The 27,812-nt window shown below is 68.4% G+C and overlaps 3 protein-coding genes across 3 annotated transcripts in view; 1 reads left to right on the top strand and 2 right to left on the bottom strand.

Annotated features, from left to right (window-relative positions):
- Window positions 1-7,248: 7,248 nt before the first annotated feature.
- On the bottom strand, window positions 7,249-7,593 carry EMIHUDRAFT_64666 (hypothetical protein; the record flags this gene model as incomplete). The annotated part of the gene is made up of 1 exon (XM_005778153.1): window positions 7,249-7,593. A coding segment is annotated over one exon (345 nt), but the record flags the coding sequence as incomplete, so codon positions are not given.
- A 10,532-nt stretch (window positions 7,594-18,125) lies between these two features.
- Window positions 18,126-18,851, bottom strand: EMIHUDRAFT_205908 (hypothetical protein; the record flags this gene model as incomplete). Its single annotated transcript, XM_005778152.1, has 3 exons — window positions 18,126-18,326; window positions 18,398-18,564; window positions 18,698-18,851. 3 exons carry the CDS (start codon window positions 18,849-18,851, stop codon window positions 18,126-18,128), a joined length of 522 nt encoding a protein of 173 aa, XP_005778209.1.
- Window positions 18,852-24,240: 5,389 nt separating this feature from the next.
- Window positions 24,241-27,812, top strand: part of EMIHUDRAFT_450378 (hypothetical protein) — a gene marked incomplete at both ends in the record, with an annotated part of 9,036 nt that continues 5,464 nt past the window's right edge. Inside the window, 6 exons of the mRNA XM_005778151.1 lie at window positions 24,241-24,577; window positions 24,707-25,045; window positions 25,081-25,317; window positions 25,445-25,519; window positions 25,679-25,872; window positions 25,970-26,180. Coding sequence (XP_005778208.1) covers window positions 24,241-24,577; window positions 24,707-25,045; window positions 25,081-25,317; window positions 25,445-25,519; window positions 25,679-25,872; window positions 25,970-26,180 — 1,393 coding nt within the window. The remainder of the gene's footprint in view (window positions 24,578-24,706; window positions 25,046-25,080; window positions 25,318-25,444; window positions 25,520-25,678; window positions 25,873-25,969; window positions 26,181-27,812) is intronic.

The following is a 27,812-nucleotide window of genomic DNA, read 5'->3' as shown; positions in this document are numbered from 1 at the left end:
GCACAGACAGCCTCCCTGAGAGCAAATTCCTCATCGTCCTTCTTCGCAAGGACACCTTCACGCTAGGCGTCGATGGAGCGATCCGCAAGAATCAACTCGGCGACTCCTTGAGCAGCAGGAACATGGATGCAAACGGTGAGGCTCTCGCTGACGAGCTGATGGCCATCCTACGCTCTGAGGTCCGGTTTGTGCTAATTCACGACGTCGACAGCTGCCCTTTTCAACACATTTTGGAGTCGACGCCACGCGAGCTTGTCGTGGCCGGGCTCTACAAGTCGGTGGCCGTCGACTACATCGCCGGACGACACGAGGAGGTGTGTGCGGCCATGCTGGCCAAGGAGCTTGGTGCAAAGGCGGTCCGAGTCCAAAGCCTCACAGCCAGGAGCTCTGGCCGACTGCTAGAGGAGGGACGTGCGGCCGCTGCTGTGCAAATACAGCGCGCGATTCGCCCCCGCTTGGCCGAACAAAAAGCAAAAGGCGCGCTGGCTATAAATATAACGTAGTAGCTTCTTACGGTGCTCGCGAGAAAAGAATTTTACCATAGCTGCACTCCAAGTGCTCCAAATCGCAGAGAATTCACCGGCCCCGCCCAGCTCCCGGCCCTGGATGTGCGCGGTTAATGACTGCACTCCAAGTGCTCCAAGTGCTGCACTCCAAGTGCTCCAAGTGCCCCGCGAGGGAAGACCCCTTTTTTCTTCAGAAAACCCAGCGCCCGCGAATCCGCTAATAATACTCGTCATCGTCCAGGCCGATGTCCCACCCTTCGTCGCTGCTGTCCCGGTCCGCCTCGCGCCACCGCCTCCAGTGCGCGCTCGCCACTCGCTCGTCCCGCAGAGGCAGCCGCACGTAGCTGCGGTCCTCATCTGCGACCCACGTGGCGCGTGCGCGACCCTGCCGGTCGTAGCTGACGCCAAAGATGAGGCGCTGGCCTGGTCGCGGGTAGCCCTAAGGGAAGGGAAGGGAAGGTAAATTCTCCACGCACACACACAGTGGTGGGGCAAGGGCCAGGCAACCCTCGCATCTCCACACCCGGGCACACGGCCCATTCACTGTGCAAGGCCCAGTGCAGGTAGGTGAGCAGCCTGCCCCCCCCCCCCCCCCCCCTCTCCCCGCAAAACCAACTCCCGCACACACAGAGCCGCGCCTGGCCCTCGTCGCGCGAGGAGTGGTCGCGCAGCTTCTCCAGGTGGACAAAGGCCGACTTGCCCAGCCCTTGCTGTGGGTCGGGCTCGATGAAGCCAAAGAGCTTGTTCTGCCGCGTGTCGAAATAGGAGAGGTGCCTGCTAGGGGGGGGGGGGGGTGAGCGGCGCAACGGGCAACGCGCGGACACGCCAGGGTGTGGGGGGTCGCACCCTCGATAGTGCTGGCCCGGCTCGCCCTTTGTGATGTCGGGGCGCAGCTTCTTGACTTCACCAGAGAGCAGCGCTGCCACCGCGTCGTGGCCATGCGCCGCCGCCCAATGCTGCGGCAGCGGCGCCTCGGTCGCCGCTCCGTCACGGCTGTCGCCGTAGCGGAAGTGGACGGGTCGCGTCGGGTCGAGGCCGCCGTGCACGAGCGCCTTGACAAGAGGCAAGTGCCCGCGGGCGGCCGCCTGGTGCAGCCCGTTGCCGTGCGAGCCCCACAGGATGTGCGAGTAGAGCTTCGACGGCCAACTCCGCCGGTCCTTCGAGGCCGCCTGCAGCAAGGCGGCCACGCCACGCACTGGCTCCTCCAAACACGCGTAGTGGCACGCGTACTCGACGGCAAGGCTCAGCACCGTGCCGCCCGACTTGTCGCTGAACGGGTAGTTCCAGCTCATCCCTCCAAACTCCGCTTGCAAGAAGTCGATGCAGAAGCGGACGGCGTCGGTGGCGCCGCCGCACGCCGCGTTGAGCGCGCACACGGCCACTACGGCGTTCTGGCCGTGTGCTGCGTGCTGCGTGCCGATGGTGCTCCTCGGCTCGAAGAAAGCGCGGGCGTGCTGCGTGCGGTGCTCATACATGCCGACCCGGACGCGCGCCTCGGTCCGCGCGGCAAACGGGTGCCCGGCGGGGATCTCCTCGGCATCGGCAGCGATCGCCGCGTCGTCGCCATCGTCGTGCATCTCGTACCAGTAATCCTCGTCGATAGCGGCTGCGGCGCACCGCAGAGCGTCGCCCGGCTCCCCCACGCTGCGGCCAAAGGCGGACCGCAAGCCGGCCAGATCGTTGACCATCGCCATCGCGCAGAGCCGGTACAACCAAGGAACCTGGCCATCTGCGGCGGCGACGCGCGCAGCGCGCAGCCTCGCCTGCTGCCGCGCACTCTCGATGGCCTTCCACGTGCGCACGCCCTCCTCCCCCGCACTAAAGGCGTGCCATGACTTGCAGACGAGCATGGGAGAGGCCTTGTCGCGGAAGTCGCGCAGGCATTGCTCGGCGTGTCGGCGGTTGTGGCGCATCAGCTCTACCTTCCAGTAAGCCCATCGCTGCTGGTGCTCGTCGCGGCCGTTTGGGGCGTGGCCATACCCGAGCAAGTAGTAGTAGTTCGACTCGCTCGGGGCGAGGGCGCCGTTGCAGTACAGGATCAAGCCGAGCAGGAACGGGTCGCTCAGGACATTCTCCATGGGCGAGGGCGGAGGCGGAGGCGGCGTGCTCGGGCCCGCACGGAAGTGGGGTGGCATGGGCAGCAACGGCTCCTTTTCCCACCAAAGCTCACTCCGCGGCGCGGGCGGGGCGGAGGCCGTTTCCACGGGCGGCGGGGAAGGTGGGAGAGCGTTGGCCATGCCGCCAAAGCTGAACACACCGCCAGAAGCGGCGGGCTTCTTCTTGCCACCGAGCTGCGGGCCGGAGGGTGCGCGCTGCTCGTCGCGGCCGGAAGAGAGGCCGGAGGAGACGGGGAGCCAGAGCTCCTTCTTGCGCGGGGGGAGGGGCTCTCTCTCCCAGTCGTGCGTCCACACGTCGACCGCCTGGATCGTCTTGCGGAGGTGCTCGCCTTTTAGGCAGGGGTGGAGGGGGGGAGGGGGGGGGTGAGGGGGTGAGGGGAGTGGGGAGGGGGTGAGGGGAGTGGGGAGGGGAAGTTGGCGGCGGGGGATGCTGGGAAGGGGAAGGAGGGGCGAGGAGGGGGCAGGAGGGAGGGGGGATCATGCTCACCCACGACGCCGCGCTCGAGGTCGCTCCTGCACTGTGCGAAGGCGCGCTCGACCCACGCGCGCAGCGACGCCGGTTTAGGGTCGCCCGAGGCGGCTGGCGACGGCTGCGACGGCTGCGACGGCTGCCGCGGCTGCTGCTGCTGCTGCTGCTGCTGCGGCGGCGGCGGCGGCGGCGGCTGCTGCTGCTGCGGCTGCTGCTGCTGTGGCGGCGGCGGCTGCTGCTGCTGCTGCTGCTGCTGCTGCTGCTGCTGCGGCTGCTGCTGCTGCGGCGGCTGCTGCTGCTGCTCCGGCTGCGTCTGCTGCGTCTGCTGCTCGACACCGAGGCCGGTGGTGAGCGGTGGTGGCGGCGCCGGCACAGGCACGCCGAAGCTGAACAGCGACGACGAGGGCGCAACCACAGGCGGCGACAGCGCTGACGACGGCGACGGCGCGGATGCCGACGCAGCACCAAAGACGAGGCCGCCAGCGGGCGGCGGCGGCGACGGCGCGGGCGCGGGCGCGGGCGCGGCACCGAAAGAGAAGAGGCCACGGACGGGCGGTTGCGACGCGCCGTGGCTGAAGCGGAAGCCGCCAAAAGGCCACCGAGCGGACGGCGGCAGTGCCGCGCCGGGGCAAAACCCGAAGCCGCTGAGGCCACCCGCCAGAGGCGCAGAGGCGAGCGTTGCGCCACCGAAGGTGAAACCACCGAAAGCGGGCACGGGCGTCGGCGCTTTCCCGTAGAGCCCGCCCGAAGAATCGCCAGCGGACGCGCCAAACGAGAATATGGGCTTCGGGCCCGCACCGCCACCCACCACGTTGGAAAATGGGTTCGACGCCGGTGCGCCCTCGCCCGCGGGCCCGCTCGTTTCGTCACGTGTCCCGACGCCCATCGACACCGCCAGCAGCGCCTGGAGCCGTGCCGTGTGCGGCTGCAGCGCTGCGAACGGCAGTGCCTCGAGGCCACGCAGTAGCTGATCTGCAGCCCTCTGCTGCGCGAGCGCTGCCTCCTGCACTGCGGCCGCCGCTGCCACCTCCTGCCGCCGTTGCGCCTTCTGCGCTCGTGATGAGCTGGGGCGGGCGATAGCGACCATCAGGAGGGCGACGGCTGGTGTGTGCGCGCCGCCAGGCAAAGAGCGGCGAGGACAAATACAGCGCGCCGGCCAGCGGTTTCTTTTGGGGTACTCGAGTACTCGAGTACGTTTTTCAGGGTTTTAGAATGAGTATGCGTGACCTAGTAGTGTCCCCAGCTATGGACGTGTCCACGGTGGAGCCAAGTGTGGTGTATCTCGTCGTGGGACGTGGGTGGGCTCGTTCCCTTTCTTTTACGTGCCAGTGCGCGCCAGTCCCGTGCCCAGCCCTTTAGAATTCTTTTTAGGCCGCGTTTTTACTTCCCGCTCGGGCGCGCCCTCCGGGGCGTGACCAGCCGCTCCTGGCGGCGGCCGGGATGGCTCTGCATTGCCTGTTGCGCCTTCTTTGCAGCCGCTTGGTCGACGGGCAGGTCCCTGCCGGTGGTGGCCAAGGCGGTGCGGGCGCGTGCGAGTTCTTTTCGCGCCCTCACGAGCGGACTTTCCTTGCTGTCGCCCATGGATGGAGGATGGGGGGCGGAGGCGGAGCGGGTACTCGAGCGTCGAGGTGCCGAGGGACTTGCGTCGAAACGCGGCGCGTATAAGGTCGCGATAAGTTTGAACGGTTTGAGGGGGTTGGTGTTCACGCGTGTCTTTCCTTGCTACCTACCTGACTGTAGTCCCTGTGTGTGGCGATGATACGTGCACATGTGCATGTGCATGTGCATGTGCATGTGCGGCTCACCCCCGTCCCCAGACGCAGACCCCAGACACACGAGAGCATTTTGGGTGCATTCTCTCCCACTCAGCGCCAGGCTCCTGCGGCGGCCCGCTTTTCTGTCACTTTTCGATTGTCTGAGAGTCAAGAAGATGCGGGCCACGCCTCAACCTTCTTGGGCAGCAACTGGCTCGTCAGGTCCTCTCCGTGGCCTAGGCAGCCGGTCTCACCATCGCCCCAGCTCCAGACGGCGCCATCGGCGGTGATGGCAAGGCTGTGCGCGACTCCGGCCGACCCATGGCCAAAGTACGAGATAGCGACGACGCGCCGCCCTGCAAAGGCCTCGACCTTCTTGGGCAGCAGCTGGTCCTGCTCGTCGCCGTGGCCCAGCAGGCCACAGTAGCCTCCATCGCCCCAGCTCCAGAGGGCGCCCTTGGCGGTGAGGGCGAGGCTGTGGCTGTCTCCAGCCGACACAGCGACGACGCGCTGGCCAGCCAACGCCTCGACCTGCTGCGGCAGCAGCTGGCTCTGCGTGTTGCCGTGGCCCAACCGGCCTTGGCGTCCATAGCCCCAACTCCAGACGGCGCCGTCGGCGGTGATGGCGAGGCTGTGCGACCATCCAGCCGACACAGCGACGACGCGCTGGCCAGCGAATGCCTCGACCTTCTTCGGTAGCAGCCGGTCGTGCTCGTCGCCGTGGCCTAGCCTGCCAAAGTATCCCCAGCCACAGCTCCAGACAGCGCCGTCGGCGGTGATGACGAGGCTGTGGTACGCTCCAGCCGACACAGCGACGACGCGCTGCCCCGCCAATGCCTCGACAACCATCGGCTCCAGCTGGTTCTGCTGGTCGCCGTGGCCCAGCTTGCCGTTGGATCCACCGCCCCAGCTCCAGACGGCGCCGTCAGCGGTGATGGCGAGGCTGTGCGCGAATCCAGCCGACACAACGGCGACGCGCCGCCCTGCGAAGGCCTCGATCTTCTTGGGCAGCAGCTGGTCCTGCTGGTCGCCGTGGCCCAGCCGACCAGAGCCTCCATAGCCCCAGCTCCAGACGCTGCCGTCGGCGGCGATGGCGAGGCTGTGGCCGCCTCCAGCCGACACGCTCACGGCGCGCTCGCCGCCCAGAAGAGGGGATGGGAGGCGGGTCGGCGTGTTTAGCCGCGTCACGCCCTCGCCGTGCCCGAGCAACCCGGGATTATAAGACGGCACTGAGCCGCACGACGAGAGCCGCCCCTCGCCATCGATGAAGAGGCTGTGCCGTTGGCCTGCTGCCACCCTCGCCGGCGGGCTGGACTCGCGCAGCAGCGCCGAATAGCACAGCCACCGCACGGCGCAGCCCTCGCCCTCTGGCAGCGCCGGCAGCTCGAAGCCGCGCTCTTGCGCCCACAAGCGGATGCCCTCTACCGCTAGCGAGGCGTGGAAGAGGAGCGAGACGGCCGCGACGCGAGCGAGGTCGACGGGATCGCAGTGAGAGAGGGCGCGCGCGAGGAGCTCCGTGGGGAGGTCGAGGAGGCGGGTGGGCGGCGGCGTGTCTGGCGAGGGGGCGGCGGCGGCGGCGGCGGTGGCGAGGCGGCGAGAGCGGCGGCGCGGCGGGGTGGACATCGCGAGAAAAAGAAAAATGCACGGCGGTTCCAAAAGGACAACTCTACAGGATAACGGCTATTCTCTCCTATCCACCCGGTGTGCAGGCGGCAACTCTACAAAGGACAACTCTACAGTAGGCACGGGACTGCCGCGCACTGGCACGAACACCCCTGCCGGCACGAACATAGGTACACCACGATGTTAGTGCCAGAGCGCGCCAGCCGCGCGAGAGAAAGAATTCAAGGGTTGACATGTGACAGACAACGAAGGCACACCAGGAAGCCGCAGCCGCAAAAAGAAATATGTCGTGCCGTTGCCTCTCTCGGTGGACGCGGAGAGGCGCTCGATAAAGAATGCAACGCATGAACGCGGTTTTCCGCTCCGCCAGCAGCACACGGCCGCTCGGGACGGCGGCTTGCACCGGCTTTTGCGTGATGGCAGTCGGCGATGCAGTCGCACAGCGCAGTGCGGGAGAAAAGCAGTTCGACCCACAGCGCAACTTTGTCTCCGCTGCGTACAACGGCCTCGCCTCTCCCGCTTTTTACCGCTGGTACCAGCTGATGGATCGGTTAGCGCCCGGCGTAGCCATAAGGACGCTGGTCCCAAAGGTGCTTGCGTCGCAGCTTGTGACCACGGGCCTCAACAACCCGTGCTACCTCCTCTGGTGCAACGTGGCCGAGGCGGCGTGCGGCACTGCTGACTGGGCTGCCGTGCGCTCCAGGCGCAGACTACTCGCAGACAGAGACCCCACGCAGATGGCGACGAGGCGACGCTCCAGCACCTCTGCCCCGCCGCCCCTAGCACCACTGCGCTGCCGCCCTCTGTGACCCAGCCTCTGTGACCCAGCCTCTGTGATCCAGCCTCTGTGATCCAGCCTCTGTGACCCAGCCTCTGTGACCCAGCCTCTGTGATCCAGCCTCTGTGATCCAGCCTCTGTGATCCAGCCTCTGTGACCCAGCCTCTGTGATCCAGCCTCTGTGATCCAGCCTCTGTGATCCAGCATCTGAGACCCGGCCTCTGTGACCCAGCCTCTGTGATCCAGCCTCTGTGACCCGGCCTCTGTGACCCGGCCTCTGTGATCCAGCCTCTGTGACCCGGCCTCTGTGACCCGGCCCTGCGTGAGTGCTCTCGCAGGACGACCGGCCAGCTGCGGCGAGAGCTTCCGAACCTGTACGGGTCGTCGATGCTCTTCTGGCTCCCCGTCACAGGCGCCGCCGCCCCGCCTGCCCCGCCCGCTCCGCCCCTGCTCTGCCTGTGGCCCGCACCGCCGTTCGCTCTCTTCCCAGTCGCGGGTTTTTGAGCCGCGCAGCACGCCCCTCGAAGCCTCTCTGGACACAACCTCCTTCCAGAGTCATCAGCGTGGGGGCAGGCGCGTCGTACTCCCTCGTGCCAGACCACTTACGCGTGCTGTGGGTCTCGGCCATGTCGGTCTGCGGACCGGCGGCCCTCGCGCGGTCACGTCGCGTGCACCCGTCTCGACACAGCCTCTGCCGCTGCGAACAGGTCGCGTGGGGCGGATTCGCTAGCCATGTCGCCCACCGCCGAGAAGGAGAAGAGCTGCTGGCCACTGCGCCCGCCGCCCGCCGCCCGAGGGCAACGCCGCCGTCGTGAGCGGCGGCGCGCTGTACGTCGAGGACGGCGGTGCGGTCGAGCTGTTCAACCGCACGTTCTTCGTCGGCAACTCGGCTCCGACCGGCTCGAGGTGTACATGCCGCTCGCCAGCTCGCTCGTCGGCCTCGCTCCGCCGGGTGCCTCCGGTTGGTGCTCCTCGTGCGGGCGGCCGCACTCGTTGCCTCGCACTGCGCAGGCAGAGGCGCTGTCGCTGCTGCGGCGCATCGAGCAGAGCGGGCAAACTTCGCTTCACCGCCGCAGAGCCAGACCCGCTTCGGCCTGACGCAGGAGCGGCGGCGGACCGGCAAGATGCTCGGCGTGCTGCTCTGCTCGGAGGGCACCGTGCTGCGCGCCTTCAGCGGCATGCTGGGCGTCCTGGCGGCCGCGGGACGGCGTCGGGCACGTCGTCGGTCGCAATAGCGGCGCGGCGAGCCGCGGCACGTCGTTGCTGGCGCTGGTGGTTTGAGGTCGGCATACAGCAAGGTGGACGGATCGAGAGCCACGGGTGCCACATTTGTGCGGAAAGTGGGAAATATATCTCTGCGATAGTACCGTATACGGTACTATGGTTTACCCACATTAAGGGAGTAGCTCCGTGCAGGTGCACCGTGCAGGGCGGGCGTCGCGAGGTCGCGCGCGAGGGCGGGGCTCGACGACACGCCGCACATCCGGCGGTCAATCTGACGGAGGGAACGGGCGGGCGGTGAGCGAGCAGGCGCGGGTGGGCGCGGGAAGCCGTCGTGGGAGGTTTCTATCGACACTCCTTCATTCGACACCCGACGTGGCCCAAACCTTTTTCCGGGCGAGTAACCGCGGGCGTCCGACCTGACACGATTGCGAGCGCTCTTGTGGTCATGCGCCGAGCCCTTCGGTCCTCCGTGCTGGGACTCTGCGTAGCCATCGGCGTGTCTGCGTCGATCAGCGTCGAACGTGGCGACTGCGGCGTCCTCACCGAGGCCGGGGGGCTCGAGTGCGTGACGTCGCCAAGCTGGCCCACAGGTTCTCACCTTGCACCTCTATGCAGCCCAGAGATCCCACTGCCGAGCTCTCGCTGTGCGTGGCACCACGCGCGCTCCACGCACCAGCTCTGAGCCTGCCGTGATGCCGCAGGCTACGGCGACGATGAGGGCTGCGAATTCCGAGGCATCCCGGCTGTTCCCTTCCTGGTGGAGGCCTTCGATGTGGAGTTCGAACCGACTTGTGGATACGACTACCTCAAGTTCAACTCTCCGTCTGGTGGCGAGGTGCGTGTCTGCGGCTCAGTGACCCAGGATCCTCCCAACATGATCACGGCGAACTACTACGACTTGGGCGGCGTGGACGAGGAGGCAGTCTGCAGATCGGGCCTGCCGTGTGAGCCGAGGCTGACCGTGGCCGACGGGCGGATGGAGTGGTCCAGCGACTACTCCGTCTCCTACGCAGGCTGGAAGATCTGCTTTGCGTCGCGCTTTCCGCCTCCGCCTCCGCTGCCGCCCGTGTCGCCGCCGGCGCCACCCGCGCCACCCGCGCTGCCCGCGCCGCCGGCTCCGCCGCCCGAGCCGCCGTCGGCCCCGCCGGCGTTTCCTCCCCCCGCGCTGCCCGGCTCGGGCGAGTGCGCCTCGGAGTTTGTCTGGACTCCTCCGGGCCCCGCCGCCTCGCACTCGTGGTGGCGGCATGCCGGCCTGCAGGCCTGCGAGTGCCTCGACGAGTGGTCGTCCCCAGATGACGGACTCGCCTGCGAGAACCAGCGCGGCTGCAGCAGCTGCCTCGAAAGCAGCCACTGGTGCCTGGTCGCCAACCCAGGCTGCGCCGAGGAGGAGCACACACACGGCGGCGGTTGGGCGTTTTGCACGCCGCCCGCGCCCGACCTGGACCGCTCCCCGGGCGGCGAGTGCGACGAGGCGGCGTTCCCCGCCGCGGTCGACGCGTGCGGTGAGTGCAGCGTGCTGCTGGCGCTCCCTCCCTCCCGCGAGAGCCCGCTCGCCGCTGTCGGTTCCTGCTCCGAGTATTGCAGCGAGGCTGGCCCCAGGATCTGCACCGGCGCGAGGCGGTATGAGTGGTCGGAGTACGGGGACGGCTGGCCGGACTGCGAGGGGTTGGGCGACGCGTTGCCGCTCGGCTGTATCGATGCGTGGGAGCAGCTTCCACCGCCTGAAGATTACCGGTATGGCGGCAGCTATTACCCGTATGGTGGCAGCTCCGAGCTGCCCTGGCTCCCGATCGTGTGCGAGTGCGGCCTGCCGCTGGCCTCGCCTCGCACCCTCGTGACGATGGGCGAGTGGAGGAACGGGAGGCCGGTCTACAAGGGCCTCGTCCCGGGAGCTGTCCCTCCGCCACCCGCATCCCCGCCGAGCCCGCCTGGCAGCCCGCCAACCCCGCCCAACATGCCCTCGCCGCCGGGAGCGCCGCCGGCACCGCCAGCACAGCCCCCGCCAGCGCAGCCGCCGCCGGCACCGCTGCCGCCCCTGCCACCAGCGCCTTGCGGGTGCGAGGCAGCCGGCGAGCGCTTTTGCAACTACGACTATTGCGGAGGAGAGGGCGGCTGCGGCGGCTACGACTATAACTACGGCGGCGGCGGCGGCGGATTTGCCGGACAGTGCGAGAGCTGCGCTCGCCTCAACCGCCGAGGCGAGTGCTTCGAGCTCGGACTGCCTCCTGCCGGCGCTGCCGATTGCGTGCGGAACTGCTTCGAGGTTGGGCAATGGCTCGGGCGCGGCTGGGCCGTCGTCGTGTACGTACCGCGCGACGCCGGCGTCGCCGAGGGAGAGGTGTATGCCAGCTTGCCGGCGGCGCAGGCCGCGTTTGAGTCTCTCCTGTCGGACCTCCTGTCAGATCCCTGGTCCACCTGCCGCTGGTTCGCGTCCAACGAATACAACCGCGAAGGGGAGAATCTCGGCCACTCCGACTCCCCGGCAGAGTGTATCAGCCGTGCCTTTAACTCCGGCTTGGGCTGCGACATCGCCAATATCGAAAGTGGCGGGAGCTGCTGGTGCCAGTACCTCCACGGGGACACACCCAACTATGAAGACCTCTCCTCAGAGTACCAGACCTGCGTCCTCACGGATGTAACTGCGCTTGCCGCGCGGCTCTACAGCCCGCTCGTCTCGCTCGCGGCGCCGGCCGCCGTCCTGGGCGAGCTGGGCATCCTTCCCCAGGCCGGGTGGCAAGTGCTGGACGAGTGGCTGGACGGCCCCTATCCGCCGCCGCCCCCGCATCCGCCGCCATCGCCCCTCCTTCCTCCCGGGACGCTCTACTCGATTGACGGCGACGGCTGTGCCTCCCTCCCGGGCGGCGACTGCATCGCCTCCCTCAACCACCCGGACGACTACGGCAACGAGGAGACGTGTACCATCCTCTTCCACCGCGATGCGACTGTCCGCGTCGAGCAGCCATTCTCGCTGGAGACGTGCTGCGACGACCTGGCGATCAACAACACGGCGGCGGAGCTGAATGTGGATTCTCCGGAGGACGTCCCGGCGCGTCTTGCCGCGGGCTCCACCCTCACGTGGCGCAGCGACGACTCCGGGACGGAGGCCGGGTGGAAGCTGTGCTTTGCCGCCTTACCAACCCCTGCTCCGCCGCTCCCGTATCCGCCGCCATCGCCCCCGCTGCAACCGCCCCCGCCACCTAGCAAGGAGCGCGCAGACTGCGCAGAGGAGATCCGCTCGCCGGGCTGCTTCGTGGAGCGCGTGTTTCGCCGTTGCCCGAGGAGTTGCCGAGCCGCCGGCTACGAGGAGCCCTCCCCCTCCCCCTCGCCGGAGCCCTCGCCGGAGCCCGACCCCGACTTCTCGCCGGAGCCGTCGCCAGAGCCCTCGCCCTCGCCAGCGGGGTGCTACGCGCGCGTCTCCTCGCACGACAACTGCGAGGAGGCCGGAGGCTCCTCCATCTCCGGCCGGTCGGAGTGCCTTGCGGCCGCGGCAGCCCTCGGTGTCTACCTCGGCTCAGTCATTGTTCATGTCGGCGCCGACTGGGCCGCGAACGGGTGCTCGTACGAGGCCGGCACGCACGAGCTGTACATTGCAGGCGAGAGTGGGAACCCGTGCTCCGGCCAGTTCGAGTGCCTCTGCCGCGTCGAAAGGGACGCGGTCGACGGCGACTCGATCTGCGCTGTCCCACCGCCACCACCGCCCGCCAGTCCGCCGGCCAGCCCTCCGGCGCCACCAGCATTGCCACCCGCTTCTCCGTCCCCGCCCTCGCCGCCCTCGCCGCCTTCGCGCCCACCCTCCTCCGAAACAGCCTTCTCGACGGGCGACCTGGTCCGCGACACCATGCCCCGTGCACCGCGCCTCTTGGCCTCCCTCCCACCACCTCTCGCCTTCGTCCGTGCTAGGTCTCCGTCCGCGGCAGCTGCAGCCCGTGCGCGTGTGTGGTTGCGGTCTTCCCCGAGTGCAGTGGCAGCTTCGATCGCAATGCAGCTTGCCTCGCCGTGCGCCGCTCCGCCGCCCGCGAAGGCGACTTCCCCGAGCTGACAGGCGAGTACGTCGAGCTCTCAGCGGCCCAGGCGACGCCTCTGAGACGCGCCTCGCTCTGCCTCCCAATCAGCCACTCCTCTGACGCACGCCCCTCCCGCCACTCCGCAGATCGACGCCGCCGACCTCCAGCTGCAGCAGCGCGCCTCGGCCGAGTGCGCGGGCCTCGCCGTCCCCGGCATCCCGCGCCTCTTCTACGAGGTGCTCACGCCCGCTGACCTCAACACCTACGACGAATCTTCGCCGCGCGGCCGCTGGGTCCTCTCCCTCCCTGACGGGACGGCGATCGAACGGCCCTCCGAAGCAGCCTGCCCCGACGGCCTCTTCGATCAGCTCCGAGCTCTCGCCCCTCCCGCGCCGCCCTCGCCGCCGTCGGCGCCGCCGCCGCCGCCGCTGGCGACCCCGCCGCCGCACCCTCCGCTCCTGCCGGGTGTCGACGCATCCGACGTTGTATACTCGACTGAGGACCTCGCTGCAAGGGTCTACGAGGCGCACGCCGCCAACCGCAAAGGCCTCACCCTATACGTCGGCGCGCACATGCAGCTACAAGGCGACCCCATCTTCGTGCCGGAGTCCTTCTCCCTCCGCCTCGTCTCCGCCTCCAGCCTCAGCTCCAGCCACCGCCGGCTGAGCGACGGTCCGGTGGGTGAGGCCGGCACCGTCGGGGGAGACAGCATTGACGCCGGCGGACTCTCCCGCCTCTTCGACGTCAGAGCGGGCGCCTCCCTCACCCTCAGCGGCCTCACGCTGCGCAATGGGCGCGCGGACGGCGCGGGCGGCGCGATCCGCGCCCGCGACGGCGCCAATGTGCTGCTCGAGTACGTCGCGATTGAGGACTGCCGCGCTCTCATGGTGGGCGGCGCCGTCGCGCTGGTTGGTTCGGCGCCGTCCCAGCTGACGATGCGCGTGGTGGGCATCTCTGGCTGCAGCGCGGCCGATGGCGCCTCCGCCATCGAGAGCGGTGGCGGGGCCGTCCTCGCCACTGTGCTCAGCATTTCTCACGCCTGCGACGGCGCGGCGCCGCCCGTCTTTGGGAGTGGAGACGGCGCCACGTGGGCGATGCGTGGCCTCAAGCTGGTGGCGGACGGATGCAGCGACGCCGAGGCGGCGCAGCTGGTGCCCGAGGGCGTCGCGGCGCTGGCGTGCTCGGATCGTGTCTTCACGCACCCGTTCTCCGGCACAGAGCTGCCCATCTGCGACGCGTCCGACGTTGCGTGCGTCGATGTGCCCGCCGGCGACGCGACCGTCCCCGCCTGCGAGTGCGAGGAGGGCGCGTTTGCAAACCCGGCATCGCCGCAGCTCGCGCCTTACGGTGCCACCGGCATCACCACCAAGGGGTGCCTCACGCCGCTCTACCTCTCGCCGCCGCTCACGCTCGTGCGCGAGGAGGTGACGGTGCGGCTGCTCAAGTCGGGATCCGACTTTGAGGCTGCGAGTGTCAACGTCAGCTTGCAGGTCGGAGGGTCTGCCTGGGAGGCGGCGGCGAGCTACAGCTGGGAGGTTGCCAACGCGGACGTGCTGCCCGAGTGGGTCCACCTGCCCGCCGCGTCTGGCCCGATTGGCTGCTCCGAGTCGCCCTGCTCCGTCTCCGTCCCGCTCTCCATCCTGTCGGAGGGCCTCGCCGAGCGCAGCGAGCCGTACGAGACGAACCTCACGGTGCGTCTCAAGACGGAGGAGGTGTACGAGGCCACCATCGACATCACCGCCTCAATCGTCGCTGAGCCGGCCGAGTGCGTGATCGACCCGAGGGGGGTGATCGACGCGGTGTACGACGGCGCCGAGGACCTGCCGATCGCCCTGCGACAGCGCATCTACGACTTCGCCACTTTCACGCTCTCCACGCGCGACGCGGCGGGCCTCCCGCTCCACCGCAACCTCGCCTCCCGCTTCCGCCTCTCTGCCACTGTCGACGGGGAGGTGATGCGAGTGCCGGAGGACGGCACCGTGACGCTCGCCTTTGCGGGAGGTGGCAACTATACCGTGACCCTCGAGGCGAACCGGATGGGCTACTTCGTCGTCGAGATCGAGTACACGCAGCCCGACGGCACCGCCGAGCTGGTCCCGGCGGCGGCGCGCATCCTCGTGCGCGCACCTCCGCACTCCGTGCCTGCGGGGTGGTGGCGTGCCTCGCCTAACACAACTGATCTCATCGAGTGCTCCATCGTGCCCGAGCTCGGATCCGAGGAGTGGACACCTTGCCAGGGAGGCGCGGACGCGGGGGTGGGCGGTGCAGGCTACTGCGAGGTTGGCTACGCCGGGCCCCGCTGCGAGGTGTGCGTCAACGGGACGCACTACTTCGACAAGGCGGTTGGCAAGTGCAAGCTCTGCGAGCCGCTCGAGAACTCTGCGCTCAAGCTGCTCGGCGTCGCGTCCGCCATCTTCGCGCTCCTCTTCGCGCTCTTCCACATGCTGAGGTCCACCTACAAGCCGCGCCACTGGGCGCTGCGCAGGCCGGTGCTTGTCGGGCGGCGGATCTTGATCCGTTGGTCGCAGTACTCCATGCGCGCCAAGGCGAAGAACATCTTCACGCTCTTTCAGATCCTCGCCGTAGTGCCGAGCACATACGAGGTGAGCTTGCCCAAGGAGCTGACCGAGTGGGCGGCGGTGCTCCGCTGGCCAGAGTTCCTCGGCCTGAACCTCTTCATCCCCGGCGGCTGCTACGGCTCCTACCTCAACCGGCTGCTCGTCTCCGCCTTCTGGCCGATCGCCCTCATTGGCCTCATCATTCTCGGCTGCGTCGTCTACGTCGGCGGCAGGCGCGTGCGGGCGCGCGAGCCGCTCGACCGCGAGGGGTGGAGGGCGGTGCTGACGACGGCGCTGCTCCGCGCGCTGCCGCCCTGCCTGATTGTCACGTTCGTCTGCGTGCCGATGGCGTCGATGCGCATCCTGCGCACCTTCACGTGCCTCCACTTCACAGTGGACGACATCACGGGCGAGGGGGCGACCTACCTCGCCGACGACCTCTCCATCTCGTGCGACAGCCCAGAGTACAAGGAGGTCGAGGCGTGGGCCATAGGTCTCCTCTTCCTCTGGCCGCTCGGCGTGCCGGCCCTGTACGCCTACCTCCTCTGGAAGTGCCGCAACGCCATCCGCACGCGGCGGCCGAACCGCCTCTCGCGCGCAACCATATTCCTGTGGGGCGACTACGAGACGCGCTGCTTCTGGTGGGAGCCGTTCGAGATCCTGCGCCGCCTCACGCTGACTGGCTTCGTACTGATTAGCACGACCGGCTACTCAATGATGCGAGGCCTCATCGCCACCCTGATCTCGATCGCCTTCCTGATGGGCCTCTCGGTGCTCGTGCCCCTCCGGAGCAAGATTGACGACGCGCTCGTGCTAGGCTGCCACCTGTCGCTGGTGATCCTCTTCGTCGCGGTGCTCGTCATCAAGGGTTGCACCGACATACCCGACTATTGCGCCATGTACGGCATGGGCGATTCGCCGCTCGGCGCCTCGCTCATCTTCATCGTCTACGCCGTCTGCCTGCTCGGCCTCTCCATGTGCATCGCCTTCGCCTTCGCCGTCATCGCGCTGCGGCGCGTCACCGCGTTGCGACTGAACATTCGCGGCCAGAGCAGTCCTCCCGACCCCTCCCTCGCCAAGGGCCACCGCTTTCACCTCTTCCTCTCGCATCGGTGGGCGACCGGCCAGGACCAGATGGCCGTGCTCAAGCGGCAGCTGCAGCTGGTGCTTCCCGGCTCGAGCGTTTTCTTGGACGTCGACGATTTGCGCCACATCGGCGACCTCGAGCGCTACATCGACGAGTCGCAGGTGATCCTTATCTTCCTCTCGCGTGGCTATTTCAAGTCGCGCAACTGCTTGCGCGAAGTCGCGGCGGCGGTGGCGGCGAACAAGCCGGTGGTGCTCGTCCGCGAGGCCGACTTCGCAAAGGGAGGCACGACGTACGAGGAGGCACGCCTCGAGTGCCCGCCACAATACCGCTCCTTCGTCTTCGACGGCCGCGAGCCGATCACGTGGCACCGCACCTACGACTTCCAGCGCCTCTCCGTCAAGCTGATCGCCACGCACCTGCTTGCCGGCTGCCCAAACTACCGCAAGCACAAGTTCGAGCTCTACTACCGCGACGAGCTCACCTGCGAGAGCCTCACCCTCCCCTCGCCCGTCGGAATCTACCCCTCGCCACACAACGCCGGCGCGGCCGAATTTGTCGCGGAGCTCGCCACCGTCTTCCCCGTCGCGTCGCTGGCGCAGTCGCCGAGCCCACCGTCCCCCGCCCGCAACGCCCTCGCTCGGCTAGGGAGCACGAGCTCCGCCGACGCCAGCGCCGTCGCGGACGATCCAATCGCATCCTGGAGGGGCTCCATCCTGCGGAGCCGTGTGCGGGCACCTCCCTCCAAGCCGAGCAGGCTCGAGGCGAGGTACTTTCTGCTGCTGCTCAACCGGAGCATCTTCCAAGACGAGCACGGCGAGGAGCTGGCGCGTGAGGTGCGGGCAGCGCTGCACAGCGGCGCGGCGCTGCTTCTCGTGCACGAGGTCGACGAGGAGCGCGACGGCTGCGATTTCGACACCTTCTTCTCCATCACGCCTGCCGACCTCCTCGACAGCGGCATCTTTTACCAGATGGCGAGCGCACTGCACGCCGGGACCGAGCACCGGCTCCTCTCCCTCGCGGTGGTGGCGCAGCGGCTCGGCGCCGTCTCGCGCAAGTCGCTGCGAGGCGGCGTCATCACGGCCGCGACTAACGCCGAGCGGGCCGCGACCGCCCGCTTGTCCAAATCGCGGCTGCTGAGCGCCTCGGGCCGCCTCTTTCGCAGCAGTTCGCGCAACGAGGGGGGCGGCGGCGCGATCGTCGTCGGTGGTGGCGGCTCGCCCCGCTGCAGCGGCGAGACCGTGACAGGAGCTGACGAGCAGCCAACGAGCGAGGAGCCGGGCAGCGGCAGCTTCGCGCCGCTCTCCTCGATCGCCTCTGGCAGCGACGCGACCGGCGATTTATCCGCTTCCCCGAAGCCGCCATCCCCCTCGCGCGAGAGCCGGCTGCGGCCTGCGGCGTTTGCGGTCATGGCCACCTCGACGCGCCCCCCCTCGCCGTCTCGCGAGAGCCACGTGCAAGCGCAGCCGCAGGCGGAGACCGCCATAGCACAGACATCTTCGTGCTCCTTCGTCTGAGAGGCTCTCAGTACGTTGATGCAGCATACACGATACGAGTTACGGCATGGATCAGGTATGTTTTATTTTTGTGCATGATGGGGTTGTTTTTTGTTCAATTTTTGTCCAGAGGCCGCGCCAGCACATCCGTGGGTGATCTCGGGTCATCTCGTGAGTTCTTTTCTGGGGGCGGCGCGGACACCCCGGACACCCCTCCCTTGGCATGCCCATCGAGACACGACCGCGCACACGCCTCACGCGTGCCACACACGGCACACAGAGAGGCAGAGCCAGAACCACGCTTCAGACTTCACACACCGCACGACACCGCCTAGACCGCGTGGAGACGCGCGAGGGTCTCGGCCCCCCCGCCCCCCCGCCGGCCCCCCCTTGCCGCTTGCCCGCCCAGCCACCGTGTGTGTGTGGAGAAGTTTACCTTAGAGCCGTACCTTACCTTACCGCTTACGTCAGTACCCCAACATCACACAAGAATGCACACAAACCATGTATCACCCAGTCACGCGGTAGCGACCTAGCCCCTTTGTCACAATGCAGAGCCTCAAGCTGACGGCGCCCGCAGTCTCTGTGTGCAGCCGAAATCGGTCGAAACTCGAGCTGATCACCTCGCGGTGCTTGAGCGTGGGCACGCCCCCGAGGAAAAAGGACGTGATTTGCTCGCGCAGCGTTCCGCATGGCCTCCAAGTCTGCACCTTCACCTGAGTTATGAATGGCGAGACATATGGGCTTCCGCGCCAGCGTGTTATGGCGGGCGGATGCGCACCTCATGCATCCCGGAGCTGGTGGGGACGACGCAGCAACCGTAGCCACCCAGCTCGCAGCGGCCAAACTGGTCGACCGTCCACACCTCGAGGATCAGCTTTGGCCAACCGTCGAAGCCCTTGAGCGCGTAGTGCAGGTCGAGCGGATGCGCCCACACCGCCGGCTCGTCTAAGGTAGGCGACATGGCAGGTAAAGTCGCCGCACGCCGGCGTTGGGTGGGGCCTGGAAGGTGTGCTCATCCTGGGGCAGGTGGGATACCCATGCATGGCCGCCGACTGCACTCCCATCGGGCACGGTGCACCTTCGTTCGGGTGGTCACAGTGCGTCTGGCCGCTGGTGTGGCCCTGCAGCAGGCGAAAATTTGGGCCAGCGTCGATGGACCACTTGCAGAAGAGGCTGTTCCTTTGGAAGCCGTCCCCGCCGAGCAGCTGCCCGACCACGTGAAGCTCCGCCATTCCGCGGTTGTGTTGTCAACGGTTTGTAACAGATTGGAAAAAAAGAGCAAAGTAAGTTGGCAAGGCGCGGTGGGGGGGGGGGGGGGGGCAACCCTGCATCTGCATCTCCACACCCGGATATTTATCCGGACAGGCTGCAGGAGCCTTTGTACGGCATTCAAAGTGCAAGGCCCAGTGCACGTGCGTGAGCAACCTGCATGAGATCCCTTGGCCTTGCATTTCTAAGTCTTAAGCGCCAGGTCTGACGAGCTGGGCTTGTGGCGCTCAGCTATAGGTCATGCACACCCTCTGGGCGCTGAGCTGAGTGGAGCGAGTGGAGGCGAGAGTGTAGTGGAGCCCAAGGAGCCGAGGCCGAGCAGAGCCGAGCGGAGCCGAGCGAGCCGAGCGAGCCGAGCGGAGCCGAGCGGAGCCGAAGGAGCCGAAGGAGCCGAGCGAGCCGAGCGGAGCCGAGCGGAGCCGAGCGAGCCGATCGCGAACAGAGCTGCCACCGCGCCATCTGGTGCTTAAGGATTTAAAAAGCTAAGCGATCATGGTTCATGCAGAGAGAGATTTTTGAAAACCAACAAGAAACCACGACTCTCAAAGTGGGGGCGAGCACGGGGTACCCGAGTCATAGGCGCACGTGGCATGTGATCTGTGATCTGTGAGGTTCCGCCCGCAGGCGCATTTTGATTTTTGTTTACCGAGGCGGTGCCCGGTGCCGAACCTGTCGGACCTTAAGACAGCATTGTAGATCCCTGGGCGAGGGTGGTGGCATGTGGCAAAGTGCAGCGGTACGAATGTAATCATCACGCGATGCGAGCTGACATACTTGTGCGCCTCCCTCCCGTCCCGCCAGTCGCCTGCCTCGCTGCACTCTGCATCAATGGACAATGCTCATCGGGGGAGGTCATAACAAACACGGTACAGGATTGAGGTGCACGCCGCTGAGGGACCCGAGAGGGTAGATCGAGCGGTGGTGTCGTCCCGGGGCTCTCCAACTCCATCATCGATCATGCATCTCAACCCCGCCGTGCGCCGTGGCCGTGTGCCGCGCCGAAAATACATGGCGCCAGAGTGTTTCGTAAGTATCCCTAGACACGCCGCAAGGAGAGTTGGAGTATTTCACAGTATTTCAGTATCCGAGGTGCTGTGGCGCAGACCGCCGTATTCCAGTATTTTAGACACGCAAAGCAAGCAACAGTGCTCGCGCGGTCGAGCAGTGGGCCAGTCGCAAGCTGCGGCGCGGCCTGCATCCAATTCCTGCTTGGCCAGCCGATCGACTAACCGACTATTAGTACATCTCTAGCCGCAGCGCCTCACGCCCATTCTCCGCGTGTCCTTCGGCCGTCGACTCCAGGCCCCGTCGGGTGCCTTGCGGAGCGGGGCGTCATCTTTTGCGCGGTGGCCCTCTCCTCGTTGCGAGATCGTGGCCGAATGAGAGCTACAGAGCAAACCGCACGCTAGTAGCGCCGGCAAGTGTCGCCATCTGCGCCGGCCCCTTTCCACGTCGCGGGATCGTGGAGCCAGGTCCCGCCGTTGTGAGGACCGCCCTCAAAGGGCATCCAACAGCCAGCTGCCACTGGCTGCCACGCGCTCTTGCCGGCCGGGATCTGCTCCACAACCTCGAGCCACCGAGCGCCTCGGACGCAGTGCACAGTGCCCTTGAGTCGGGCGCCGTTGCGCGGCTAAATTTGCACCGCCGCCGCGCGCGCCACCCAGCGGCGAAGGCCGCCAATTCACTCCGGTTCAGCTGCCAGTTGAGACGGCGCAGATGAACTCCTGCAGGCCCTCGCTGCCCGCGACCGGCTTTAAAGGGCATCCGTCGTCGTGCTTCGAGGTCAGCGCGGACTGCGCGAGGGAAGGCCACTCGTCCATCTCCTGCTCCAAGTAACAGCGACAGGCTCGCAGCTTCTGGCACCTCTTCAGCCTCGCGAGCGGTATTTTTTCTTCTCTTTTGACACATTCTCACAGACAAGAGCGAAGAAGAGGAGCACAGCTAAAAATGCCCGCCCTCGCCGCCTCTCGCCGACCACCACGCCAGCTTGGCCGCCGCCCTGTCGTCCCGCCTATCGCCCGCCCGCCCTCGCCCTCGCCCCCTCCTCCCGCCACCACCCTCGCCTCACCCTCCCGCCGCCTCGCCGCTCGCTCGCTCGCTCGCTCGCCCGCTCGCGCCTGGCTTTCTACTCCCTCGTGATCGCCCGAATCTCTCCTTCCTCGTGATCCACCCTCGCCTCACCCTCCCGCCGCCTTGCTGCTCGCTCGCCGCTTGCTCGCCCGCCCGACTTTCTACTTCCTCGTGATCCGAACCGCCACCACCCTCGCCTCACCCTCCCGCCGCCTCGCCGCTCTCGCTCGCCGTTCGCTCGCCCGCTCCCGACTTTCTACTTCCTCGTGATCCGAACCGCCACCACCCTCGCCTCACCCTCCCGCCGCCTCGCCGCTCTCGCTCGCCGTTCGCTCGCCCGCTCCCGACTTTCTACTTCCTCGTGATCCATCTCGCCGCTCGCTCGCTCGCTCGCGCTCGACCTCCTACTTCCTCGTGATCCACCGCCGCCACCCTCGCCTTGCCCTCCCGCCGCCTAGCCGCTCGCTCGCCGCTCGCTCGCACGTTCGCGCTCGACCTTCTACTTCCTCGTGATCCACCGCCGCCACCCTCGCCTCGCCCCCCCGCCGCCTAGCCGCTCGCCTGCCGCTCGCTCGCACGTTCGCGCTCGACCTTCTACTTCCTCGTGATCAACCCGCCGCCTCGCCGCTGCCTCGCCCGCTCGCGCCCGACTTTCTACCTCCTCGTGACGCCGTGCCGTTTGTCTCGCCGTCCGAGACGTCCTGCCTGCCGTCTGCTGCCGCCGCGCCGCCTTACCGCCGACCCTTTCCCCGCCGTCCAATGCTCCGCCGTCCCTTCGCCGCTGTGGTCTGCCGTCGCGCCACCGTTCCTTACCGTGTCGCTCCTTCCTCCGTGCCGCGCCGCCCTTGCCGTTTAGCCTGCCGTACCCCCGTTCCTTACCGTGCCGCTCCTTCCTCCGTGCCGCGCCGCCCTTGCCGTTTAGCCTGCCGTACCCCCTGCCGTCCGTAACCGCCGTGCCGCCATACCGCCGCTCCTACAGTGCCGCGCCCGCCGTACCGTATGTCCCGCCGTCCGATGTCCTGCCTGCCGTCTGCTGCCGCCGCGCCGCCTTACCGCCGACCCTTACCGTGCCGCGCCGCCTTTACACACACACCTTACTTTCTGCTCGACCGAGTTTGCGCTGATGAGCGAACCGAGCCGCCGGGTGCCCCGCAGCGGCCTCGCTGGGCCAGAACGTCGGCCCCGAGTGCTCCGCAGCAGCCTCGCTGAGCCAGAACGTCGGCTCGCGAGGTGGGGTGCTAGTCTGGGACCCATACGTGGCAGTTCCCTTGCTCCAAGCGCTTGCGCTTCGGCGGTAGTGATCTAATCACCCGAATACCACGTTCGGATCGCTCCTCATCGCAAACCCCGTCAGCAGTTCACCTACGGGTATGTTCGTAAGAGCTACATACACTGAAAAAGATAAACGGGGCACATGGACATGAGCGTGTTCACTCTGCGGTACTGTGTCCTGCTCGCGCTCATCGCTGCGGCCAGCGCGATCGCTCCGCTCGCGTCGCGCCTGCCAGCGCGCCCCGCGATATCCGCCGCCAGCGCCTCGCCGGCCTGCGCCGGCCTGCGCTCGGCTTCTGCGCTCATGGGGAGCGAGGAGGAGAGCCGGCAGACGGCCACGATCGGGTACGTATACGTCGGCCTGCTCACCGCCTCCGTCTTTGCCGCCGCCATCGCCACATCCACCGGCTCTCCTCCCAACGGCCTCGCCATTGTCGCCGTGTCGTTTGCCGTCGCGGCCGCCGTCGCCAACTCCATCTGAGCTGGGCCCCGCGGCCGAGTCGCATCCAGCCGCCCTGGAGATTTTTATACGGGTACGACTTGTCGCCATGCATGCCTGTGCCACGCCGCGATGTGCCGATGAGATAGAGCGACTGTGCCGTCTCTCTCAGGTGGTTCGTACTGGTGCTTGCTCATCCCTCATGGGGAGAGACAGTGCTCAGTGGAGTCTTCGAGAGTCTGCGAGGGTGGGCCGAGTGCGAACTCGCCACGTACACACATCGCACTTAAAACTGTTGCCGGGCAAGCCGGCAAGGCAACGAATCTGGGGAGACGCGAGACTCCTCTCTGCCTCTCGCTGGACGGAGATCGGATCGAGAGCGCGGTGCGAAAGAGAGCGAGATAAACCCCTTCCAAGAGGCGAGAGGGCCGAGAGCGCGCGCTCCGCCCTCTACACCTCAGCGCTTTTTCGCCTCTCCGTTCTGCGTCGCCGAGGCCGGCGGAGGCGGAGGTTGAGCAGGGAGAGGGTGGGCGCCGTGCAGGATGACCACCGCGGCTCCGACGGCGGCGACGCCGATCTGCGCGAGAAGCGCGGCCGCCGACCCGTGCTCGGACAGGCCGCGAAGCTCGCCGCCTGGAGGGGTGGGGTGGGGGGGGGGGGGATGCCAGGTGCTGGAGGGCGTCTGTGTGCTCCAAGAGGGAGAGGAAGAGGCGAGGGGGTGCTCCAGGGATTAGGCGTGCGCCGGGACGCGCACCGATGCTTCCCCACGCCAAGCCGGCGCACAGCGCGCCACCGGCGGCGCCGTCCCCGCCGCCGCCCTCCGCGCCCTCGGAGGCGGCGAGCGCAGCCAGCAGCGGCGCGTGCGCAAGCAGGAGAAGCGAGCGGCGCAACGCGGCGCGCGAGTATGCCGGCGTCGGCGCGTACGGGAGCGGCAGCGCGCCGCTCCAGAGGAGGGCGGAGAGGGCGGCGAGTAGGCTGGTCACGACGGCAACCCCCACCCACAGCGCGGAGCACGCCCGCGGCAGCGCCATCAGCCAGCCGCCGAGCAGGGCAGGCAGCGCCACGCTGCCGCTCACGAGGCAGAGCTGGAGGGCGCCGCTCGGCGCGCGGCTGGCCCAGCGCGGCGCGGCGTCCCAGAGCAGGCCGACGTCGAGCGCCGCGAGCGGCAGCCACTCGAGCCGCAGGCTCTTGCCGCCGCCCGCAGCCTCGAGCGGCCAGAACGCGGTGCCGCCGACCTTCGACGGCCCGAGCAGGCGGTCAAAGGCGCCGGCGTCGGCAGCGGACTGCAGAGCGGCGCCGCAGCCGAGGGCTAGTATCAGCAGTGCGCCTGTCTGCGCGAGCGCCACCGGGAAATCGCGGTGAGTCGCCATACGGCCTTTTTTCTTTTTTCGCGACTGGCCCTCTTCCAACGAGCCCTCGAAATGGGTCCCTAAAAAGGGGAGGAACGTAATGGGGCCGCCTCGCGAAAGAAAAAAACGGTGACACGCCGCGGCCTTGCTTGAAAGCGAGGCGGAGGACCAGCTAGCTGCAAGAGTGATCGGCTTTCTGGCATTTTAACTGTGCTGCCGCCGATGATCACGTGGATCGCGTTGGCGATTCCTATCGTCGGAGCGGTCTCCACCTACCCAACTGTCGTCACTGACGATCAAGTTGTCGATCCGGGCGACTCGCTTCGTTTCGGCGCAGCGATCGCCGCTCTCGACAGCAGCACTGGCTGGGTCGCCGTGGGAGCGCCGGATACCGACGGAAACGCCGGATACCGCGGAGCAGTCACGCTTCTCAACCTCGAGTGTGCGACATGCGTCGAGGTCACCATCGGCGATAACCAGCTTCCACTCGCTGACTACACCTTGTTTGGCTCGGCCGTCGCGATGGTGCCGGATCTGGGCGGTGTGACGCTCGCCGTCGGTGCTCCAGGATGCGAACTGTTGGGTTGTGGACCCGATGCGAGAGCTGCGAGTGCAGGCACGGTCGCCATCACGCCCAGCCGCTCACACCTGCCGCTCACACCTGCCGCGCACCCGGCCGCTCTTGCAGGCGCCGTCTACCTGCTCCGGCTTGCCTCCGAGGCCGACTGCCAGGCGGATCCGGCCGCATGCCTGCTGTCGTGGGTCGTCATTGAGCCCATGCAGGGGGGCTTCAACCCGTCGTCAGCCGACCTGGACACGTACCAGCACTTTGGGCAGGCCATCGCAGCTCTGCCGGGCTTTCACAGCCATGGCGGCGCCGGGCTTGCGCTCGCGGTGGGCGCGGGCACAGACTTCGACGATGACATCCCTGGCGCGGGGATGACCGGAATTCAGGGCACCGTCTTCCTCCTTTTTATGGACACCGGCGTGCAGCTGCCGTGCCAACTGCCTCCACTCCTTCTCCTCTGTTTGCTAGATTTCACCGCCTCCGCCTCCCTGCAGGCGGCTGGCCGGCATCCGTCAACGTCACCTCGCACCGGCGCATCGAGTCGGGCAAGGGCATCGAGACCATCCCTACTGGCGGCGTGTTCGCCACCTCCCTCGCCGCCTTGACCGACTTGAACGGGGACGGCACTGCAGAGCTGGCTGTCGGAGGGAGCATGAACTCCGATCGTTCCGGCGACGCCTGGATCCTTTTCCTCGAGGCCGACGGCACCGTCAGCGGCAGCCTCGACCTCGGTGAGAGCCGTTCTCACTCCGCAGCGCCCCTCCACGCCCCCACTCTGCAGCCACACCACAGTCCACACCCACCCAACCGCCCACCTACCGCCGCCGCCAACCGCCGCACTGTTCTCTGTCGGCGCAGGAGTCAGCGCCGCCCTGCAGCCCAAAGACAAGTTTGGGTACTCGCTCGCGATGCTCGACGACATGGACGGAGATGGCACGCCCTCCCGCCCATCGCTGCATTTTGCCCTCCTCTGCCCGCCTCTGCCCGCCTCTGCCCTCCTCTGCCCTCCTCTGCCCGCCTCTGCCTCTCGTGCCCTCCTCTGCCCTCCTCTGCCCTCCTCTACCGAGGCGGCTCCCTCGCCCCCCCGCGCAGGCATGCCCGAGCTGGCTGTTGGTGCCGAGGGCAGCGGGGGCAGTGTCGGATCCGGAAATTCAGAGTCCGACGGCGCGGTATACATTTTGCTCCTCGGCAACGGCGGCGGTGCGGTCGATGTCAAGGATTGGACAGTGTGGCCCGGTCCCAAAGGAGCTGCGTCAGAGTACGGCGCGGCGGTCGCAGCCATGTCGGTACGCGGTGTTGCAGACCACCGCACGCCACCTCCCCCCCCCCTCCACGCTTACGCTGATTGTGTGTGCCTGTCCTCCCTATGCCTCTCCTCCGCAGGGCAAGCGCTTGCTCGTCGGGGCGCCAGCCGCTAGCGCGGTCCACGACATCACGTACTCGACAGATCCCAACAGCTGCACTGACTACATCGCCGAGGGCGTGAAGTGCGCCGGCCTGAGTGAGCTGTGTTGCGAGGTGGGGACCACGTGCGTCCGCGTGTGCCTGCAGGGTGTGGTGGGGACCACGTGCTTCGGCGAGTCGGAATGGCAATGTTTGTTTCCCTCGCCGCCGCCGCCCTCGCCCCCGTCGACGCCGCCACCCCAACCGCCGTCGCCGCCGCCGTCCGCCTCGCCGTCGCCGCCGCCGCCCTCCACCTCGCCGTCGCCACCACCGCCGTCCGCCTCGCCGTCGCCACCACCGCCGTCGGCCTCACCCTCGCCGCCGCCTCCCTCCGCCTCGCCCTCGCCACCACCGCCCTCCACCTCGCCCTCGCCGCCGCCGCCGTCCGCCTCGCCGTCGCCGCCGCCTCCCTCGGCCTCGCCCTCTCCGCCGCCTCCCTCGGCCTCGCCCTCGCCGCCGCCTCCGTCCGCCTCGCCCTCTCCACCGCCTCCCTCCGCCTCGCCCTCTCCGCCGCCGCCATCCGCCTCGCCCTCTCCGCCGCCTCCCTCGGCCTCGCCCTCGCCGCCGCCTCCGTCCGCCTCGCCCTCGCCGCCGCCTCCCTCCGCCTCGCCCTCGCCGCCGCCGCCCTCCGCCTCGCCCTCTCCGCCGCCTCCCTCCGCCTCGCCCTCGCCGCCGCCGCCCTCCGCCTCACCGTCGCCGCCGCCTCCGTCCGCCTCGCCCTCTCCGCCGCCTCCGTCCGCCTCGCCGTCGCCACCACCGCCGTCGGCCTCACCCTCGCCGCCGCCTCCCTCCGCCTCGCCCTCGCCACCACCGCCCTCCACCTCGCCCTCGCCGCCGCCGCCGTCCGCCTCGCCGTCGCCGCCGCCTCCCTCGGCCTCGCCCTCTCCACCGCCTCCCTCCGCCTCACCCTCGCCGCCGCCGCCCTCGGCCTCGCCCTCTCCGCCGCCTCCCTCCGCCTCGCCCTCTCCGCCGCCGCCGTCCGCCTCGCCCTCTCCGCCGCCTCCCTCGGCCTCGCCCTCTCCACCGCCTCCCTCCGCCTCACCCTCGCCGCCGCCGCCCTCGGCCTCGCCCTCTCCGCCGCCTCCCTCGGCCTCGCCCTCGCCGCCGCCTCCGTCCGCCTCGCCCTCTCCACCGCCTCCCTCCGCCTCGCCGTCGCCGCCGCCGCCCTCCGCCTCGCCCTCTCCACCGCCTCCCTCCGCCTCGCCCTCGCCGCCGCCGCCCTCCGCCTCGCCCTCGCCGCCGCCGCCATCCGCCTCGCCCTCTCCACCGCCGCCGTCCGCCTCACCGTCGCCGCCGCCTCCCTCCGCCTCGCCCTCTCCGCCGCCTCCGTCCGCCTCGCCCTCGCCGCCGCCTCCCTCCGCCTCACCCTCTCCACCGCCTCCCTCCGCCTCGCCGTCGCCACCACCGCCCTCCACCTCGCCCTCGCCGCCGCCTCCCTCCGCCTCGCCCTCACCGCCGCCTCCGTCCGCCTCACCCTCGCCGCCGCCTCCCTCCGCCTCACCCTCTCCGCCGCCTCCCTCCGCCTCGCCCTCTCCGCCGCCTCCCTCCGCCTCGCCCTCGCCGCCGCCTCCGTCCGCCTCACCCTCTCCGCCGCCGCCATCCGCCTCGCCCTCTCCGCCGCCTCCCTCGGCCTCGCCCTCGCCGCCGCCTCCGTCCGCCTCACCCTCACCGCCGCCTCCCTCGGCCTCGCCCTCTCCACCGCCGCCGTCCGCCTCGCCGTCGCCGCCGCCTCCCTCGGCCTCGCCCTCTCCACCGCCTCCCTCCGCCTCACCCTCGCCGCCGC

This window comes from Emiliania huxleyi (genome assembly GCF_000372725.1).
Source record: "Emiliania huxleyi CCMP1516 unplaced genomic scaffold EMIHUscaffold_25, whole genome shotgun sequence".
Lineage (NCBI taxonomy): Eukaryota > Haptophyta > Isochrysidales > Noelaerhabdaceae > Emiliania > Emiliania huxleyi.
This window is presented reverse-complemented; position numbering and strand designations above follow the sequence as displayed.